This window comes from Xiphophorus hellerii, chromosome 8, assembly GCF_003331165.1.
Source record: "Xiphophorus hellerii strain 12219 chromosome 8, Xiphophorus_hellerii-4.1, whole genome shotgun sequence".
Lineage (NCBI taxonomy): Eukaryota > Metazoa > Chordata > Actinopteri > Cyprinodontiformes > Poeciliidae > Xiphophorus > Xiphophorus hellerii.
In genome coordinates this window covers 22,923,819-22,945,471 of record NC_045679.1, presented here as the reverse complement: position 1 = coordinate 22,945,471, position 21,653 = coordinate 22,923,819, and the positions used below count along the sequence as shown (strand labels likewise).

At 38.6% G+C, this 21,653-nt stretch overlaps 3 protein-coding genes across 6 annotated transcripts in view; all 3 read right to left on the bottom strand.

Moving 5' to 3' along the window:
* The window catches only part of LOC116724253 (electrogenic sodium bicarbonate cotransporter 1-like), a 40,229-nt gene extending 34,731 nt beyond the window's left edge, over positions 1-5,498 (bottom strand). For 2 of the 4 annotated variants that reach the window (XM_032569781.1, XM_032569782.1), the window contains exon 1: positions 5,136-5,496. In XM_032569781.1, coding sequence (XP_032425672.1) covers positions 5,136-5,155 — 20 coding nt within the window. In that variant the 5' untranslated portion in view covers positions 5,156-5,496. Of the gene's footprint in view, positions 1-5,135 lie in introns of all 4 variants that reach the window. The other 2 variants (XM_032569786.1, XM_032569783.1) reach the window with 2 other exon arrangements.
* Positions 5,499-5,696: 198 nt separating this feature from the next.
* dck (deoxycytidine kinase) lies at positions 5,697-10,695 on the bottom strand. The gene is made up of 7 exons (XM_032569787.1): positions 10,500-10,695; positions 10,088-10,203; positions 8,427-8,620; positions 8,087-8,234; positions 7,863-7,978; positions 7,121-7,220; positions 5,697-6,544 (listed from the first exon to the last, which is right to left on the bottom strand). The coding sequence occupies exons 1-7, from the start codon at positions 10,588-10,590 to the stop codon at positions 6,518-6,520; spliced, it is 792 nt and encodes a 263-aa protein (XP_032425678.1). The 5' UTR covers positions 10,591-10,695; the 3' UTR covers positions 5,697-6,517.
* A 268-nt stretch (positions 10,696-10,963) lies between these two features.
* On the bottom strand, positions 10,964-21,035 carry LOC116724871 (MOB kinase activator 1B). The gene is made up of 6 exons (XM_032570643.1): positions 20,764-21,035; positions 18,726-18,892; positions 16,266-16,359; positions 15,732-15,865; positions 13,456-13,619; positions 10,964-13,369 (listed from the first exon to the last, which is right to left on the bottom strand). The coding sequence occupies exons 1-6, from the start codon at positions 20,775-20,777 to the stop codon at positions 13,292-13,294; spliced, it is 651 nt and encodes a 216-aa protein (XP_032426534.1). The 5' UTR covers positions 20,778-21,035; the 3' UTR covers positions 10,964-13,291.
* Between the last annotated feature and the right edge of the window lie 618 nt (positions 21,036-21,653).

The following is a 21,653-nucleotide window of genomic DNA, read 5'->3' as shown; positions in this document are numbered from 1 at the left end:
AAGCTTTCAACAACTGTACCCTCTTCAGATCTTCATAATGTTCTCTAACAAAGACCTTATCGCCATTTGAAGAGAAGCAGGCCCACTGCACTACACATGCCCCACTACAGGGGAATTTTCCCACCAAAGCCACCTTGAGGGTTTATTATCAAACAGCTCAATTTTACATCCATCTTACCAAACCACACAGTTTCACTTGAAGCCTCAGTGGCGTTAGGTGAACTTTTGGACAATCAAAGGCTTCCCTCTCAAGAACGATCTGCTGATGTCTAAAGTTTGTTATTAAGGCATCCGTTCTCACTCTGCCCACTATCACTGGTACTGAAATATAAGTGACATCTCCCAACTGAGTAGCCAGGGCCAAAAGGAAATTGACGTCATATTTATACCACAAGGAATAAGGAAGTCATGAATTACTAATAAGCATACAGCACTGGATGTTTTCTTTCCAAATGAATAAAGATACTGAACTTAAATGGTTGTATTTTTCCACCATTTCAGTGTGAGGTTATGCTATCAATACAACATTACAATTTATGGTAAGACTTCTTACTCATCTGAACGAGGAGTGGCGACATGTTTGTTTACGTCTCTTCAGACACTTCTGAAACTCAAAGGGTGCAGCTGCTTTCATTCACTGCAGCACAATCACACCACACGTGTGGGAAATGAGCCCAAGGGGGCGTTCTGAGAACACGGCTCAGCATTTATTTATTTTTTCCTTTGCTCCACCTTTGCAGCAGGTATAAAAAATACAGCTGGTGCATTGAGACAGGTCACGTAGTGCAACGAAAAAGGACCTAAGAAAACCACTCAATGCACGGGGAGAGCAAACTAAGCTCATGTTTCAGGTTTCCTGCTGGCCATGGAGCAGCATTAATCACCTCACACAGTGGCTTGGGACGGGGAGGGCTTAATAAAGGGAAAACTACCAGAGGTGGTGCAGGGACACCCAGGATGCAGCAGAGAAAGTGAGCGGCCGGTGTGTGAAGCAGGCTTGAGCGACACAAAGAAACCTGAATTCTGCCCTTTTAGCATCGCTCAGCAAAATCAACATGAGGCCAAGACATGGAAACACATGGAAGAAAAGACCCCACAACATCTCCTTCGTCACATCATTGTTATGGGAGCATATCTGGATCTCCGCTTTCACTTCCCCTTGTGGCCACTTCGTGCGCAGTGGTCAACGTTCTGCTTTGCTTCGTAATGCCCTCGTGAGGCTGGATAAACCCGCCAGAGCATGAGGAGGCAGGATCAGGGATCGGGATCAGGGATCATCTACATCTCTTTACAGAGTGACGTCCCCAGTCCCAGCAGTCAGCTAGATTTACCATGAGGGCGGCAAGTGCAACAAGATGTACAATGATGAATAAGGAGCCCTGCGGTGGTAACGTTTACACTTTGCTAAAGGGGCTAAATTCTCTGGAGGACCTCATTTCAAAGAGCCCATTGTTAATCGGTGTTAACAGTTTGTTTTTTTTTATAAAGTTAAATAAAACATTTAAATTTGCTGTGAAATTCCTTAGTCAGCTTCTCCAAGAAATCTCAAATTGACATCTATTCAACAGTCATATGCAGTCATATGATGCCAGGTGAGTTTGTTATGCCTCGACAGCGTTAGCAAAGAATATCTAGTCGATTTTCTTTTATGCCAAGTGGTAAATTTTCACACACTTCCTAAAAGTCTCTGTAGATAATGCTTACCCTGTTTAGAACAAATTAACTTTCAAAAAGGTTGTGGAAAAATGTAGCTACCTATAAAATAGCAAAGGGAAATCCCATCCGACACTTGTCACAATAAAAACAAAAGAAAAAACAGAAAGAGTCACTTGAATAATTACAAACATAGTTCTCAAAATGTGGTACAAATAACCCTGGCGAATCCTTTAATAGGGGCAAAGAAATAAGAGGGGAGCTAATAAGTCCAAATAGCCAAAAACAAACCCCACAGTGGACACTGAAGCAGACACCAGTGAACCAGGAAGTACCATCGACTGCATTGTATTTACTTCTGAAATGGCAAGACAGATTAAAACCCAACTTGAACATATTTCTAGCTGCCAGTTGGAAACTAAAAGGATCTGCCAGTTCTCTGCACTCACTGAACAGGCTAACAGCGATGAGCAACACAAGCTAATAGCATGTAGTTTAGTCATTATCAGGTGTCAATCTTATAACAGTGAACCACTTTGCCATGCTGGTTAAAAGATTGACAGATATGTAATAGTAAAAAGAAAAAAAAAACATAACAGTTGGTGTAAGATTTGATTATTTTAGGGGAAACGTAATCCATAAAGTCCATTTTATTGTGCTTTCTAATGTCTAATTTCTTGTAAGGAAAAATGGATGCAACAAAATAGTGGAGACTTAAGTTCTAACACAATTCCTGAAAATTTTTTTTTTAAAAGTGACTTAAAGCACCTTTCATACAATAGACCACGACCTGTTGGACAGGTGTGTCTTGGTTTTCGCAATTTCCAACAAAGAAGGTCTGACTGGTTAATGAATCAAGAGGATGTGCAATTTCGAGGAACATTACCTAACAGTAAGAAGGCTCATTTGTTTTCTTGGCATGCTAGACAAGAAATGACAGGGAAAAAAAAGGAAGACAAAAACATTTCCTTGCTATAAACCACGTGTCGCCCAATGGAGACAAAGGAGAGTGAGAAATCAGGCCTGGTTTGTATACGCCCCCACACAGATACGTCACTCTCCACTCCGTATTTACTTTGAAGAGGACTCAACCCAACCATGCAAATATTCAGAGGAAATGTAATAGCTAACAGTAGATGGCACAGCTGATGCAATTCAGGTGCTTGAGGAATAAGTTCAAATCAGACTGAGGGGATTTCTGCTCCACAGTAGTAAAAAAGTCTGATATGCAAAGAGTTGTGCCAGGAATTGCGCAACGATGAGTTGCACAAATTCTAAAGCAGCAAGTCTGACTTTTCAACAAAAACCAAATCCAACTCACTCTACACAGTTTCTAACCTGTAGAAGATTATGATCCATTTTCTGTTTAGCTGTTTTATTTTTTAATCATTGTCAAATAGTGATCCCAAGCCAGTTAGTCCAACAACCCACAAGGTTGAACCGCTTGGAACTTAAATGTTTCAACATATATTTTGGAGACCCGCAATTTTTTCTCATCTGCCATACTTTATTCACACCAACTTGATTGTTGTGTCTCTTGTGAGGTCATAAATCCAGACATAAGAAAGCAGATTTAGCAGTTTTTCCTTCAATGCGCTTTTTTAAACGTGTTTCCTGAAGGACATCTATATTTCATTACTATTCTGTGATAAGAGCGTTTTTGTTCTAATCCTTCCTTTCGAGGCGTTACAATTCCTGACATTGGATTGCTACATTTAGTACTCCCTTGGTTAAATGGTGATCCCTCTGAATTATCCAACTAAACCCCATCGAAACTCTTCATCCTCGATAATCAAGTGCTTGAAAAAACAACAACTGTGAATCACCAATAAAGGAACGACTCATCTCTCCATAGGTCTGGTGGCTGCTTCGACCAAACCTTTAAATGAAAGGAGTCAAAAGACTCTTGTACAGACTTCTTTCTGAAAAACAAAAGCATGGAAAAATAAAATTTTTCAATGTTATCTTATGCCAGTAGCTTTCAGACATTTTCTTTAGAGATTGTGCATTTGTCTGGGTTTTAATCTGTCTTTCTGGTCTTAAGCTGTTTTTTTTAACTGTGCTTTGTTCTTTAGTTATACAATTGTCAGATAAGGTGTCCCTCAAGGTTCTGTGTTAAGTCAAACCATTTTTGACACTTTATAGTAATTGTGTGGGTTGGGTTAGTGATGCATCTCTATCTCTATGCTGATGACCCAGTTATGCAAATATACTTGGCCTACTTGTTCCACAATACATTATTCTGCTACGATTTGTTCAACTCAAACTGAAAAACCAAGGATATGTACTTAAAAAAAAAAAAAAGTACATAGGGACATGCCTACATGTACGCCTGTGCGGACAGGCACACGAACAGCATCATTGGTTTTTGTCATTTTTTTGTCCACAGAAGGTACAAATATGATAAGGTATTTTTCTAAATATCATTTTAATTGCGCACAACCTGGCTGTCATTGGGAACTCACAAAAAAAACTCAAATTGAGATTAGGGCTCGTTAGTAGGTGCTTATTGTGCTTTCATTTAACATATTAAAAACATACATTATCATCCAGCCAACTTTTTGTCTTACATTGAGATAAATCTTTCTTTTTAATCAAAGACTCACCGAGGTTCATCGCAGAATGTAAACCTTTTACCCACAATTGCACGTTTATGCATCCACTTCCTGCAGGCTCATTCAGTATTTGTGTTATTTCTAAACTTGAGGGAATGGCACGTGAAACTTCAAACAAGCTCCAACAAAACAAGTCTTACCCAGGCGAACGATACAATGTATCATTACTTAAATGTAACGATACTAATACTTAAATGTATTTAAAGGATGTAGTCGAAGAACCACGGGACGGTTTTGAGGTTTTAATGTTTTATTTCTTAGCCATTTCCATTCTTTAACTTTCCAATTCTGTTTTGAGGATAACACCGTTGTCTTGGTTTTGCTTAGAATGGACCTCTATTGAAAATGAGGAGTAGCTTTAAAAAAAAAAAAAAAAGGAAAACAAATACACCGCGGCGGGATTGTGGTTTTCAAATCTAACATCACCGCGCCTGCGCTGTGAGGCACACGCGCAGCTTTATTCATAAAGATGCACAGCAGATGATCCATCCACCGCTGGGCCTGCTCCGCGTTTCTCTTCCTAATTGATGGTGACAGGCTCTTGGAAAATAGATTACCGTCCATTCATAGGCACAGCGGTGCAGGAACAGTGGCTTATCTACGACCAAACGGAGCCTTTTTTTCAGTGGCTGGTACTTTTCACGATCACGATCAGTTTTTAAATGATCCACTTCTTTTTAACCCAGTCACAGAAATACTACTCGGACAGAACCGAAATTCACCATTGATACAGAGAGTATAAATCAGACCTCCAACTCCACAACTCTCCTGAATGGAAGCTTCAATTTACAGATGAAATAGGGACGAATAAACTTTATAGCTGAAGTTGTACTTTCTCCGAAGAACCCAGTAGTAAAGTGAACTTACTTGCTCTTTTCGGAACTCATGGCGACAAAATTTCTTCCTCAAAGATAATCAAGCCTTGTACTCGGCAGATGTCTCTCCTTTTTCTTTTCTTTTTATGTTGTTCCAGTTGCGTTATTTGGAAGCCTTCACCTTCTCTCTAAAAAAAAAAAAAAAAAGTAACAAAGGAGGCGATGAGTTGCGTGCTATCTGGCGGGGGATGATCTCTTTTGACTCGGCAAAACCAAACTCAGCGCAAGAGGACGCGCAACCCTCCACATCTAGCTGGACTCGTGCCGGGCCAACATCTTAAACGAAACGCGGAGCGTCGGAGGCGCGTGGAGAGTCTCCCGAGCTGCGTGTCTGTTTTCCATATTTAACGTCCCATCCCTCCTCCTGCGTGACGCCAGCGTTTGGACTGGGGGGGGGGGGAGGCGGAGGTCACAAAAAGTTACTCATGGGTGGCGCTCCAGATGCCTCCACTTGACAAACTGCTCCTCTATTGTTTACCAAATTAACTTGCCCTAGAATCTGAAAGCACTTAAAAATAAAAAATAAAAAAAAACTTCGGCACACTAAATTTAGACTTTTAGAGAGCTGTTTATTTAAAAGACGTTTTAAATTCAATAGAATTTCATCAATTAAAAATGGCAAAAGCTTTTAGTTTCACCTTAAGTATAAATTAAAAGAAAAAAAAAAAAAACACACACAATTAAAGAAAACCAAAGCTATTAATTCAGGTGGTTTTGTTGAGTCCTACTGGTAGAACCAAGTAAAGGCAGAGAGATGTCCAAAATAGCCTACAGGTTGTAATGGGGACTGGCGACACCTTCTGGAAGAAATACAGGTGCATCTCAGTAAATTCAAATATAATCACATTTATGCAATCAAATTCTTGTTTTTATATTTACTATGGTTTTCTGTCCGGGGCTGGCAGAGCCTGAGGGTGCAAAGAAAATAAAAACAGGTAGAGTGATTTCGCTGAAGTTGGAGTCCATTTCAGTTATTTTTGATCGGAGGTACATGATCGTCTCTTGATCAAAAACACTTGTTTTTAAAGATAGCTCTGACTTTGAGTATTCTTTAAAATTTTAAAATAAAATTCATAATTTTATTTGTAAAATCAACACAGACGCCGAATATTAAACCAACCTGTGCAGATGAGCACACATACACACTTTAGTATTTCAAGTATTAGCCTTTACTAAATGTTGGAAAGCTATGCACTCATTTCCATTTATAAATACATGAGTAAAAAGAACAAATAAAAAAACACAGCAAAATTATAATTAAAAAAAAAAGTGCACATTTTCTGTTATTTAAAGCACCAAATGAATGAGAAAAGTGATGGTAGTTGGGGGTAATTCATTGTTCCCAATATTCCAGGACGTTGTTCCCTTTGGCCGTCACAATGTGCTCAAGAACTCCTTCACCTAAAAAAAAACATAATAATAATAAAAATTATAAAGGATATTAAAGGTCACCAAAAAAATAGAGTCAATGTTCATTTCTGATACTGTTGATGGAAAGCCCCAGCGTCCAGCTTTTGGCTCAATAAGCAGTTTTTGATTTGAGATTAAACCGCAATGTGTTCTTGTTTACAATCAACAAAAAAAACTGCCCAATAAGCATCTTTTTTAGCTGCGTGAAACCCTGCTGCGAGTTTCCTTCTCAACATCAGAGCTCACTGACTCTGCAGAGCAGGTTGCACAATAGCATTCTGCCTTGAACAGCTCGTTTAAAGTCTGTGCCTCAAAAGGGAACTAACGTTTCTATAAAAGTAGTAACTACTACTATTGTCCTCAAAAGTGCAGAATTACCAGAATACAACTGGAAGTGCAAAAATCAGGATTTTCCTGGCCCACACTGACTTCCTGTTTTTGACCCCTCACCCCTTTACATCTATCCTACCAGTTCCCTTTCTGACGAAGTCTGATGATTTGATTTTTCTACAGTTTGTTCCCTTTTTTTATGAAGACTTCCTGCATTGCTTAAGAACCTTTACTCACCTTCTCAATCATGTCGGCACTCTTCGAATCGTTTTGCTTAAAGTCGTCGTTTACATCCAAGGTCAGAACGGGAACGTCGCTGAGATACTCAAAATCCATGCTGTGGGCACACGCCATGTAGTTAGTGATGTTTAACAATTTACATCTCTGCTTTCAAAACCACTTTAAATAGAAACTCATGCTTTTCCATGTCCGAATGTATTCAGTTTTTGAGTTTTTAAATAACATTTGAGCCCAAAATATGTTTTTAAGCAGTTTAAATCAAACTCTGCTTAAGAACAACCAAATTTAAACTTGCCTAAAAAAAAAATTAAAAAAAACCCGTACACATGCATCTACAAATATATGTAGGTAAATATCAAAAATCAAGTTGTGATGGGGCAAATCAAAGAACGCATTGTTTCTCCTCTTCAGACAAACAATAAATTAGAGTCATAAGACAGAGGAAGCAAATTCATACCTTTCCAAACTGCAAGAACTGTGTTCATTAGTCTTATTTTTGAGCATTATATCTACTGTAAGTGCAGAATCGTTAGAATCACGACTTGTCATAGTTTAGCTCCTATTTGTCAATAAAAGTCATTACCAAATTGTAACATTTTAAATAAATAGCAATGACTTTGCAGCAAAAATGTAAAAAATTCTAATATGTTTTTAAACATGCTAATTAAAAAAGCTCTATACATTCATCCGTTTTCCTCTGAATGACCAGAGCAGACCAGTTCAGGTGCATGTGACTCACTTCATGGTCTTATTCTGCAGCCAGCTCTCATGCTTGTAGTGGAGCTTCTCCAGGTATTCCAGAGGGATTTCCTGTTCCTCCTCTCTTCCCCTCATGTGTAATCGCTCCAAGCATTTCTGTGACGCAAACGGGAGAAAATGAACTTATTTGTGTAGACCGGGTGTACTCTATTACAAAATATCTATTTTGACCTAAAGAAGAGCAACCAGTAAGTGGAAGAGTACCTCTGGTGAAGCTCTGAGGTAAATGATACCATCTAGCTCAATGTGCTTGCCAAACTGGTTGTGAAGCCAGCCATGCAAGTCCTGGTAGATGGACCATTCAGTCTCATTCATGCATTCACTCTCGTATAGGTTGCCTGCAAAGATGTACCTGCGGCAAAAGGCATACAGGAGACAGGAATGCCTACATTACTAAGACATGAAACATGCCCCTCAGTTAAAACAGAACATACCATAAAATAAAGTTAAGAGCTGAAGCAGAAGCAATGTTGCAGACTTAGCAATAACATGATTCATTACAAGAGAAAACTGGGGGTTTTTTGGGATGTGTGCGCCCTGATACCTGTCGCTGTAGATGGATCTCTCGTAGAACAACACAGGATTCTCAGCCTCTCGGAGCTTCCCGTTTGCAGATTTGATCTGGGCGCGCACTCGGCTGATGCAGGCGTAGCTCTGGAAGGTATAAGCCCACCTCTCGGGCTTCTCGTACATCATCTTCAACACGTTGCCGCCGCTCCTCTGAGACGTGGTCAGCTCCTAACGAAAACAAGGTCAAGACCGTGTGAGAGGGGAAACCTCTCACTAACATTTATCATTGTTAAATATTAAATGTACCCTGACATAACCAAGGCTACTGAAGAAGGGAGCACAAATGAAAGAATGTTTCAATATCAATGTCAGTAAGGTAAATACACATTTCAGCTCTTCCGGCTCAGCTTATTGCCTCTATATTTAGACAGTCTAGATTTGATCTGATTGTCAATCCCCTGAGTTTAAAAATTCATCATAATTACTGTTAGGATTTAGTAATTTGAGGGGAAAATCACTTTTCTATGATAAAGGGTTTGGTACATACACATTTAAGATGAAAAGTTTAAAACAGAGAGTGGAAAATCTACATTCAAGGCTTTATGAGCTTAAATTGAAACAGAACTTAAGACAAAGAACCAGAACAAATCCTGCATCTCTATTATTTTTACTCCAACAGATGAAAAAAACATAAGTTGCATTAAAGAACATCTCTTAGCCCTTCTTTTATCCAAATTACTTCCAAGTGAAGAAAAAAAAAAAAAAAAACAGTAAAAGGTCTCAAACTCCAGCCCTCGAGGGCCGCAGTCCTGCAACTTTTAGATGTGCCTCTGCTGCACCACACCTGAACAGAATAATTAGGTCATTAAGGCTCTGGAGAACTGATCTACACAAGGAGGAGGTAATTAAGTCATTTCATTCCAGTGTTTTGTACCTGTGGCACATCTAAAAACTGTAGGACTGCGGCCCTCGAGGACTGGAGTTTGAGACCCCTGCATGAAAACAGATTTGTTTCAACCTGCCACTAGAGGGCGTCTTATTACGCAAGCGGCTGTTTATTGTAGATGTGGCAGCAGGGCCTTGTGCAGTGGTCTGAAACATGGGATTGTTGGCTCAGTGACATCAATTCCCGCCACCAATGTCAAGAGTGCATAATGTACACAAAAAATAATCTATGCAACTGTTTTTCTATAATTTCTTCTTTTTTTAAAAAACCAACTTCAAAAACTGAAGCTGATTCTAACCTCACCAACCAGCCCGGTTTCTTCTTTTTAACTACATAGTTCAGTTGCCTTCTGTTTACAAATACAGAAATTAATCACTTGCAACATCGCTGATATCATGTTTATGCCTGGCAGAATAATGTGTGTGCATGTTAAACAAAACAAGGCTGAAGCTACAGGTGTGCATGTCTGTGACGATGACATGCTTAACTGTCGTGAAAGCACCTGTTCCCCTGGGTGTGTCATGTTAACTGTAGATATGTGGACAGATGGCAGCTGCACTCTAAATACAGATGGAGACTCTCCCAGTTATCCAGACATGGGCAAATGGCGGTCTGCTGCCTTCTGAAGGAGCTTTGACCCTCAAATTATAGATATGATTCTCATAAGTCCACATTAAACTGGCTTTCTGTGTTTTTGTTTATTAATTGTGGTCTCTTTTCAGCTCATTAAGCTGCAGCGTTGGAAATACCTCAAAGTCGCTGCTTGTTGTTTGGACATTGCACCATCTAGCGATCGGTTCTGGTACTACCTCCCAGTCGGCGCTCTCCTGCTCCAAAAGGCGCACAAAAGTTGACTTTCCAGCCGCTGCACACAAAAGATACACCAGCTCGACTTCAGCCATACAGAGCAATAACGACTACAAGCTTAACAGTAGAGGTAAAAAAAAATACTGTCATTAACTTTCAAGCAAGTTAAAGAGAAAAAGGCGGACATATACGACTGAAATTGGCGGCAAAGTACATGCCTGTGCGAAAAACAATGCAACAATGTACACAAATAGAAGCGCGTGCTCTACAACTGAAATACGACTCAATGCACGTTTAAAAATCTTTAAAACATTTTTATAAAACTCCCATTTCTCTCAGACAAGGTTTACGCACCAATGTTTCCTTCGACTGAAATGCGCGTCATTCTCTTCTCCATGGAGTCATTCATTGGGTCGGGGCAAGGTCTCTTCGGTATAGCAGGCATCTTCAAAGATCTGATAACTGCGCCTAAAAGCAGCCGAGTTAAGGAGAACAGGGCGAACAGCTGCGGCTGCTGCGAAGTCTCTCGTTTAAATTTGGCGGAATAAGTCCGGAAGCAGTGTTACTCCGCCCCGGAAGCGTTCTCTCCACGGTACCACCCACTTCCGCCTCTGTTTACGTATTTACTGAAGCGTTTTAATGGCAAAAACCTCATCAAAGTCTCATTAACCAAAAATAATAATAATAAATGTGCAGAAGTAGTTATTGCTTCCTTTAATATATTTTACACGCTGACGCGCAAAATGAGGGGAAATTGAAACTTTTGAAAAGCTCCGCAAACTCAAAATTCTCACGGCACGCAGTGAAAACAGGCGATCCAGCGAGTCAAGACCACATTTATTTGCCTTGTAAACAGAATAAACCAATTCAGTAGCACTGAAAATCCATATCAAGCCATTATTTACAAACATCTCATCAATCAATAAAGCAAAGAGGATCAATAGGCTTCGTTGTGGGCATCTCGTATTCTATTACACTTCAGAGTATCTGCCGATCAGTAACATTCATAATAATAATAATTATTAGATAAGAAAGTCAAACAAACATTAAATATGCAAAACGGGAGTTTTCAATAACTGAATAAAGGAGACGAAGCAGCCTCTAAAAAAGACTCAATATATTCATTTAAGAGAAAGCCACTACTCCATGCTCACTTAAAAAAAAAAAAAAGGTTTTAAAAATCAGTCAGTCCTCAGTATTTACACATGTGCATCAATTTTACTTTCGACAAATTCTGTGAGAAAACATCCGAGTATCACTGTTTCTGAGCTAAAGCGGACATGTTTTTCCATTTCTGTCCCAGCCAAATTTAAGAAGTTTCACGATTATTAAGATTTAGAGCCAACTGGTGATCCGCTTAGTGTTTCAGTCATTGCATAGCAACTAAACTTTTACATTAGGAAATGGCAGCATGCTTCAACTTTTTATTGCACAGTAACAAAAAGAGAGAAAGAAAAATCACACAAGTAGAATAAATCATTAGTTGTGCCTTACAGCTAACCTCGGAGGAAACTGATCCATTTAACATTCATTTGGAAAAATATGAGGAAAAAGATACAGTAGCTCTCAAAACTCAGCTGTTAAAATTTCAGGATTTTAAGAGTATGACCACAAGTCATTTCCAACATTTTCCACCTTTAATGTAATGTAGTAGTTACTTGCACAACTTTAAAAAAAAAAAAAATTAATTTCAGCATTTAAATTTAAAGTTGTAGTTTGTAGATTAACAAAGGGATCTCATGCAAAAGTATGGTACAGTTCAGGTACGTTCAAGGTTGTGGAAACTTTCTACTTTTTTAAAAATTTCGTCCCAAAACGGATTCGTTAGCGTAGCTTTTAAAATTGTACAATTTTGCTGCGGTAGAAGGTGGGGGAAAGTTTGGAAAATTGTCCATCGTGCTCTCACATTTTTAGCTCTCAAAAAACCTGAAATTATACGCGTCTACGTTTGAGCTCTACTGCATACGACCAGTCACATGACACATCTTCTCACAACGTTCGACATATGCAGAGGAAAAACATTCAGGCAAGAGTGGTTTGAAAACTTGTTCAAAGTGCTTCATGGCTATCCAGATACCAAGGTATGTAGCGTTATCTGACTCAAAAATGCTTATAAGTTCTCTAACAGTGGAGGTTAAATATGCATCTGTATCTATCTGCAGGTATGTATGTACAGTTGAAGGTTTCTGATCCCTCGCTAAATGTTTCTACTCGAAAGATTTGAGCGTTTAAAGGAGGAAACTAGCACACAGGGACAAACCTAAGAGCTTATTATTATTATTATTCTTAATAATAGTCCCTGCTCTAAAATAAATAAAAAAAAACTCTAGCCTCACTTCTATAACCTTTGACACATTCATTTATCATCACCCTCTCAGAGCACAAGGAGACTTGCAAAAATAAAAGGAGCAAATTTGGGAGCTTACAGGAAAAAAAAAAAAAATCCATCCAATAAAAGGTAAAGAATAAAGTAACAAATAGGAAAATTCAGGGCTGTTTAGGTCTAAAGGGAGGTAGGTTGAAAACTGGAAATATGTCGATCAAATATGGCCTTAATCTTCGGACAGTTCTCGTTGCTGATATAGGGCGACGACGAGCCGTGCTAGGCACTTAGGGTTCTTCTGTACTGATGGCAACTACAGCGGTCAACTAAAGTCTGACCTTTGAATGGAGAAGGAAACAAAAGAGGGAAAACTACTGACCAAGACTTAAAGCTGGCTTCGAATTTCACCGCTATTCTCACTTGTGAGTGCATTGGCTGGTCAGAGAAATGAAAATTCATGAACATACAATATGTCTTTATAATTCTAAATTATAATCGTCATGTGTGGATACAAGGGATTCTCTTCCATGCACCTAAATGTTTTTTTCTCTCTCTCTCTCTCTATGTTAACCAAGTCTATAATCCCTGATAATAATAATAATAATAATAATAATAATAATAATAATAATAATAATAATAACAATAAAAAAAATTAGTCCTGGTGCCTTAAATCTATCAAAAACCCAGCCGTCTTCCTGGCAATATTAAAAACATTTCCCCAAATGGAAATCCATGTAGTACATACTGCATACATACAGCCAGAGGAGGGGGTGGGTATCTGTGCAAAAAACTAGAACGATAAAATACATGTCTGCATTGTTGTTTATCTATCCTTAGTGGTGAGTTTCTCAATCAGCTCCTGTAGTGGGGCCAGCTCTTTCCTGTCAATGAGGTTGAACTCCTGAGAGGAGAAAAATAAAGAGGAGAGGTTTTTAATACTTGTGCGCAGATATTGATATTATTCTTCAAATATTTGAGAATTTTCACCTGTACAAAAAAGATGAAGTGTTTGAAGGAAGTGTTGAGGTGGGCCTCCTCCTGCAGCTGCATGACGGAGTCAAAGTGCTGGTGGTAGATGTGGGCGTAAACCCTGAACAGCCGCTTCAGGATGGTCTTCGCCACAGACATGAAGTTGCGCTTAAAGGGAACGCCTTGAAAAAAAAAAATGAAAAAAAGAAGAAGATAGAACAATTAGGTGAATAAGTAGCAGAAAAGCTATTAAATGACAAAATATAGTGCTTTGAAAATTTTGTCCACCCGAGACTTGTTGAGGGTTAGAGTCAGGAAGAGGGTAGGTAAAAATCTCTGCAGACCACACATATCCTGGACATGAACTGCCTAGACCTTTTCTCTTCAGGTCTGCACAAAAACCAGCCGCCATAGAGACAACTTACAGTTTGGGAAATGTTAACGAAAATGTTAACTTAATGTGTCATGCTGTCCATTTATCCTGCCTTCTTTTCGCGCAGATGGAAAACAAGAACGAACAAGATCCGGACGGCATTTTCACCTGGATTGCAAAAGTGTTTGTTGGCAGGCCACAGCACGATTGGAGGAAAGCGAGAACAATCATGACAGCAACACACAAGCACCTCACGGCACCAACATGTTAAGCACTCATCTCCTGGATGGAACATTTCTTCATGTTCAAACAGACCTCCGCTGCTCCCCGCTGTAAAGCTCAGCAGTCTGCTGAGGAGACCTGCTGTAGGAAAACAGAGTCTCTGCCGATCAATTATTTATCAAAGCCACAACAAAGAAAAGGAAAAAAGGGAGCGTAGTACTTATTTGTCAACCATAAACATTAAAACTTCAAAGGCTCTAATATGACAGGTTTAAAAAGAAACAACTTTAGAGCAGCATCTTACTGTAAAAGTAATTATAGTGTGGATAGGAGCTTGAAAATGATCATGCTCACCCGTCAGGTTGTATGTTTTCCGTATTTCCCGTTGAATTTCAGGATGACAGTCATATTGAAAGACAGCTGTCGTTTTTGTCATTTTCATGACTTGGATTGAACTTTGTTCATACGTTTTCAACTTTGATCATGCTAGTCAATTAATTATTATAACTAATTTCATAGTTATAATATGTACCAAAATCAGGCAACAGAACTGAACTAACTTTACTATTTGCGAGTTTTACACCAGCTGTGAACTGGGAAAAGATGAAGATGAGTGACACAGACAGAGAGACAATCTTCTTAATGTTTAGCATTAGCTTCCGCTAATTTTATTATGCTTTTAGCAGATTAGCATTAGCTTCTTCAAATGTAAAATTTTTTTGTATTAAGCAGCTTAGCGCCAACTTCAGCTATTTTTTTATGTGTTTAACGGTTAAGCACTACTTTCCACAACTTTTAAATGTGTTTTGCGGTTTAACTTCCGCTCATTTTCTTAGCGTTAAGCAGCTTAGCGTCAGCTTTTTGTGATTAGCGGTTTTGCTTTAGCTAATTTCTTTAATGTGTTCGGTATTAGATTCACCTAATTTCAGTAATGTGTTTAGTGTTAGCTTTGGCAAATTGTATCAAATTATTATTTGACACTAGGTATTTTTCTGTAATAAATATTGGCAAATTTAGTGCAAAAATACATTTTCCTTGATGGCCATCTTGAATTTTTCAGTGACTAACTTTCTTTTCTTAAAAAAAAAAAAAGAAGCAATTTTCTGTGAACAGCTATTGCAAATTAGGTTCTTGTATCCGAATGCAAGAGATTTTGCTGAATTATTCAATTATCTGCTGCACTGTGCTGCTTGGCTCCGAATATGGAAATCTAAAGATCATAGAGAAAGAAGGCAAATCAGCTGCCTCAGGGAAGGCACATTGATCTCTTCTCCTGAGATGTTCACTTCTGAGGCCAGCTGACATCCATTTATGCCGGCTGGCATCTACAAAAATAACGCTCGACGCTTAACAACGCAGGCCTCAGCTGGCATAGAGGCTGAGACATGACTGTGTGCTTCAACCACAAATTACAGAACATGAATCATGCTTAAGTGTCAAGTACAAGCATGAAATCTACCTCTGCTAAAGAGGTCGGTTGCCTCTAATTATACGTGTAAAAAAGATCAGTGCACTGTGGACTGTATGTAAATATTAAAGCAAAAAGTCGGGGCCATGTCTCTGTTTCATAGATCCAGGATTTCCACTTTTATTAGCTATAGCTTAAGTGTATTTGTATAGCTGCTAAAAAAAAAAAGCAGCTTGTACACTTAGAAGACGGGAAAAAGCACCTTTCCACCGAGCTGGAAAGAAACCTCACCGATCTTTGAAGGGAAAAGCGTTTCATCATCCAGCTGGTCCTGCACCCATGTCATGAGGTAATCGATATACTTGGGGGCTGAGCATTTAATGGGCTTCTTGATGTTGGTTCCGTCGGCCCAATGGTACTCGTACCTGCAGAGAACAGATACAAGTTTTGTTTTGGCTTTTTTGTGTGTGTGTGGGTGTGTGTGTGTGTGTGTGAATAAACTATAAATATAACACCTGGAAGGCCAGAGACGTTTTTCCAGTCTAGTCACCAGATGTGATTCTCAGTAGACCTTGAAGAGGCTAATCTAAAATAGTCACTGGCATGCAAAATGCCTGGTGAGCACCACTGATGAGGCAAAAATACATCTCTACTATAAGAGGTTAATAAAGTAATTGAATCCATTGGATGTTTCAGAAACTTCTGCTTATGTACCGTTTGTTGTTCAGCTGATACATGAAAAGCAATGCAATACTCTAATTATAACTATTGTGAAGAAATTAGCCAGACTTTAATAAAAACAAGTAGCTGCTAAGGTGCTCTTACTTAGGACCGGCAGACATGACTGGACAACTTTCTTCTGTGCAGAAGTCTGTGATGGTGCCATACAGCATGTTGATCTGGTTGAAGAAATCCACCGCTGAGGAAAAAAAAAAATAGAAAAAGCAAATTATTATTATTTTGTTGATGCCGGGATAAACAGATGAAAATCAAGTCTCCCCGTATTTCAATCGCCAGGCAGAAAGCCCACGTTGCATTTCCAGAATAAAGTTATTTTAAAGGCTTTGAGGTAAAACAACAAGTTCTTATTTCAGGTTTCTATCTCCATGATGATATTTTTCTACAGTGGGCAAGTTCCTAATACGGAACACGGAGAAACCAGAAACTGCAAGTAAATGAGGAAGAAAGGATTAAAAAAGAGAAAAGATGAAAGGATCCAAGGAATGAATCAACATGAAATCAACATGAAAGAAAGGAGGATAGACAATAAAAGAATAAAGGACACAAAGAGGAAGAAAGGATAGATAAAGGTAAGGAATAAAAACAAGGCACCAAGTTTGACACAAGAGAGGAAAGAGGACAAGATTAATAAAGAGATGAAAAAGGAACAAAGGGCAGAGGGAAGGAAAAAAGAAATGGCACAAGGGAGAAAGAATAGAACAAAGAATTTAAAGAAAGAAAAGAAGGAAGGAAGAACAGCAGGATGGGGAATAAATACTTTTCCATACTCAGAATCTTTTTCCCAAATGATCTCCCACTGGACTGTCCCTTTAAATGAGCCACCATGCTGGATGTGCTGCTGCTAGTATTAGCATTAGCATTATCAATGATGCTCACAGTCACTTTTCTCCAATGTAAACAATCACTTCATGGTAGCAATAAATGCTAAAAAGTCTCATTTGAAAATCGCTATCAAGTTCTTTCATGCTGCCTGTCAGGTCACCATGACAACCAATTTTTACAGCATATTTAAAATTACACTGACCCAAATGATGGCTACCCATCACTTCCTTACAGAAAGCAGTGCTGCCGCTGAATGGAGGCTCTTCTTTTTTTTTTGGACTCGCATTTTCCAAAAGCAAAGTTTTATTTCATCACTTTATCCCAAAAGTAGAAAGCTGCCTTCAGGAAAACAAAAAGTCAAAGCTTCGGACTCAACCGTCCATTTTGTTACGACACGTTGCCACGTAGATAAAGTGACACATCTCCAGAGAGATTATGGGACTTTTGTGTATGAATCCACAATCATGTGGATTTTCTCATGGGCAGCTCATTGTACAGCTGAGCAACAAACTTATTTTGTTTACAACATGTTAAGAATGACTGATGCGAGGCCACCATCTTGTTTGACAAGCAGTTTTTTTTCACAGTTTCTATTTATTTGGACTTTGAAATCGGGTCAACTCTCTGACCAAGTCATTCTAAGATTTAAAAAACAAAACAAAAATAAAGTCATGATGTTAAAACAATACAGATGTAGTAATATGAGAATGAGGTCATATGATAATAAAGTCTACATAATCCAAGAATAAAGACTTGTTATTAACAGAGTGTTTGGTGAATGAAGTAGTAATTTTATGAGAACTCCAACACCAAAGATTAAAAAAGATGAGTTATTTAAGCTTTTTTTTTTGTCATTGAAAGAACTATTTTTCCTTGTAATTTGAAGACAATTCTGGTAAAATTGCTTCTTTATTCTGCATTACGACAACACTCTCGCAATCAAACTAAAACTCTCGCAGCCTGGCAATAATACTTCGTTATTTCATGACTGAAATAAAAGCAACTTTTAGAACCTATTTTCTGTTATTAGCTTCTTCTTTTTTTAAAAAATTCAAAGAAAATGAGAAAAAAAAGATTAAAATCAGATCTCGTATGGGAAAAAAAAACCCTGGTTTTATTTTTAAGCCATGTCACACTGTGTTACTGCAGCTTCCTATGAGCAGCAATCATGTGAAAAGTCAGTGAGCCCTGATGGCGAGAGAAGTGACTGCTTACAGCTGTTTTTCTCCCAACTTCCCTTCATTGTGAAAGTCAGAGCAGCTTGTGCAACAGACTAAAAAAAATATTCCACTGTAATGAAAACCTGCACTATGTGGAAAGCGCTGCTGCGAACCTGGTGCGAAATTCTTGGTTCGTAACCATTTGGCTGCATGTCGACCCTGCCGAACAAATTAAACTTTACAAGAACTGGATCGTGGGAGGAATTCATCTTTAAGCGGAGTCACTCACCGCTCCTTAGCGGAAAGTAAACAGGGCCCTTAACGATCGGCTCAATAAAATCTATTTAGCATTCGCAGCGGTCTTCCTGCCATGAAAGCGAGCGGTCTTTAGAGGGAAAGCCAAGAGCTCACACCGTGAAAAGTTCACCCTCACCTGATCCACGACCTGGACAAACTGACATTTGAGGAACGAGAGGTTATTTTTAAAGACAAAAGAAAGAAAAGGAGGTGTTGAGATAAAGAATTTGACTGGAAAAAGAAAAAGGCAAAAGGCAGGACTCACTGTTGACGGCGACCCACTCATTTAAGTCTTCCCCCTCGGGCAACATGACCGCCATGCGCAGGTTTCCACTCCCCAGCGTCGCCTCGGCGTGTTTCAACAGCTCATACTGATGAGAACCCTCCGGGATATTCTTCTTGGGCTTGAATGTTTTGGACGAACGGTTTCCACTGTGGAAAGACGGCAACAAACAGAGAGATAAATCACTTGAGTTCACAGAAAGGAAGTTTGCTTAAATAAATTGGAAAAAAATTTTTTTAAAATCAAGTCAGGGTATTTATTTTTTTTTTCCAATTATTACTGACAAAGGGGCCACAGATGCGAGAACAGCGGGACAGAACAGTACATCTCTCTGTGTTTAATGAGGCTGCATTCAGGATCTCACACTGCTCCATTAAACAAGAATTTTTCAGGCATCACAGCAGAAACGCACAGAAACAGCTCGGCGGCTAACTAAAATGTCAGCTAAGGCAAATCCGCGACGGCTGAGTGCTTTTCTGCGTCTCTCGCATCCGACTCTTTGAATGAAACAAATAAAAAGAAGAAATCATCGTGAGAATTAGCGTAGATGAATAAAATAAGCAGCGTGTGCTGCCATTTATGAAGCGATTTCGCAACAATGACGAGAAAATAAAGAGGTTGTGTCATCCGAGGAGCCGTGCTCTTTCTATTCCAGTTCGAAGGAATCATTAAGATAATGAAGCGATTACCTCTTACATCCACATCAGGCAGTGTTTGTGCAGGACTGTGAGCTCTGGGCAGAAATAAAAGCGAGAACGTAAATGTTTCTTGAATTTAAGCGTACTGCAAAAACATACTAAATTTTATTTATTTATTTTTAAATTTTGGTGTTTTCACTGTAAACTCATTTTAATCCCAGCTTCCCTGTGTAGAACAGAGCATTCGGGCCAATTAACATTTTTTTAAACAGACATTTTGCTGCTTTTAAAGTGCAAGCCAAATGAAATTTTAATTTATACAATGCAATAGACAGAAATTGACTGTCAACATGTTCCAACACTTAGTGAGCCAACATCTTCATTCTGCACACACCCTCTCAAAGTGAAAACACAACTAAAGCTGGTGCCAACAAAGCGAATATTTATCAATGGAAAAGATTTTTATGAAAGAAAACCTCATTTTAAACAAAACTGAGATCTTTAGTTTGGGAGCTCTTCACCAATTCATTGCGTTTTACATCAACAATCTTTCGGTAAACTCTTCAGTGTCGTATAAACTAATAACTCCAGCAGAGTAAAAGGTTAATTTTTGTTGAAACACAGAATGCTCCTAAAATTTTTAAATATTATTTGTAATTAAAATGCTGATATGTAACTCAGGTCGTATTTGCTTCCCACCTGTATAGATTTTAAATGCAGCAAATCTATTTGAATTAAAATTGCATTTCAGCAGAACTTTGGTTAGAAATGTGAATTTTAAAAAAAAAATAAAAAAAACAAAGAAACGGCTTTAAATTGTAAAGGGAGTGAGATATTACAATTTAGTTTTACATTTAAAAAATTAAATTTTGGTCACCATTTCGGCTAGTTTTTCTTCTAATTTCAATTTCATACACGGTTATTAAACAGTTTGTAGTTTACAGACGACGCAGAAACACATTCCTTACTCAAAAATACAGCTTTAGAGGCCAAACGAGACCGAGCTGTGTTTTGTTTCACTGAAGCTAATGTTAGCACTTGTTAGCAGTGTGCACCAGCAAATATCCAGGCCACACGACGAATAGATTTTTTTTTTTAAAAACTCTAATTACATTAACTATAAGTCTTCTTGGAACACATAGTAATTGTTTACACGTTGATTCAACTAAACTAGAATGTGTGAGGATTTTTAAACAGAAAACAAGAAGAACCCACGCAAATAACACTAATGATGAAAAGGCAAGTCCAGGAAGTAGACTAATCCTTTGTTTATTTTATCGCTAGCTGGCTTCCCAGCAGTGAAATATCAGCTACTGTTCTCTACAACTTAAAACCCACGTCATGAAGGCAAAAAGAGACTTCACCAAGTATTTATAACTCACAAAAGGAAGCTCATGGTTCCCCGGAGATCAGGGGGGGAAAAATCTTCTTTAAATCAGGCTGAGAGGATGGACACCGAAAAGGGACCAAACTCTTTAAATCTCACTCTTCTTCTCGTCTTCTCTGGCTTTTTCTGTCGGAACCGATGAATTTCTCAAATAAATAATTGTATAGCCAAAAAAGCTCCACGCTAGCGACACAGAAGGCAGCTTTGTTTGCCAGACTCTGATATATGACTGCTGCTCTAAACGCAGAGAGAAGGTACCTGACTTCTTCAGCAGATACTGCAATTGGACCAAAAGGGATTTCTGATGTGTGCTGCCATCTAGTGGATCAAAAATTAAGGCACTCGTTTTGGTTTAATGACGTATGTTTTTTTTTTTAAATACATTTTTTAAAAGTCCCAATTGCTTTTATGATTGGAATTAAAAAAATATATATATTTACCTTTTTTTTTATTTCAACCTTACAATTTTAACTTACTTATCACATTCCAATCTCCACCTTTTTTCCTGCAGTGCTCATCAACCTAAAGAGGAAAAACAATCAAGTAGTTTGCAGAAAGAAGTGTATAAACCAACTCCACCCTGACAGATAAGAACAAGACACAAAACAGAAATGTTGTTCGGGGTCACAACTTTAAGAGATCTTAAAACTTTGATGAACCTCTACTTTGCTCTAGCATAATAAAGACACTACCCAAATGCCCTTGTAATCGACTCTTATTGACTCCTGGTAGAGATCTTCCTCAGAGAAAGATTCAATCACACAGATGAGGCCAGAGAGAGAGTGTGTCAAGGGCAGACAAGCACACTAGCAGAGGACCAGGAGAGGATGTACACAAAATGTCCACAGAGGAGGAAGAATCTTCAGTGACTCGTCAGAGGGAATC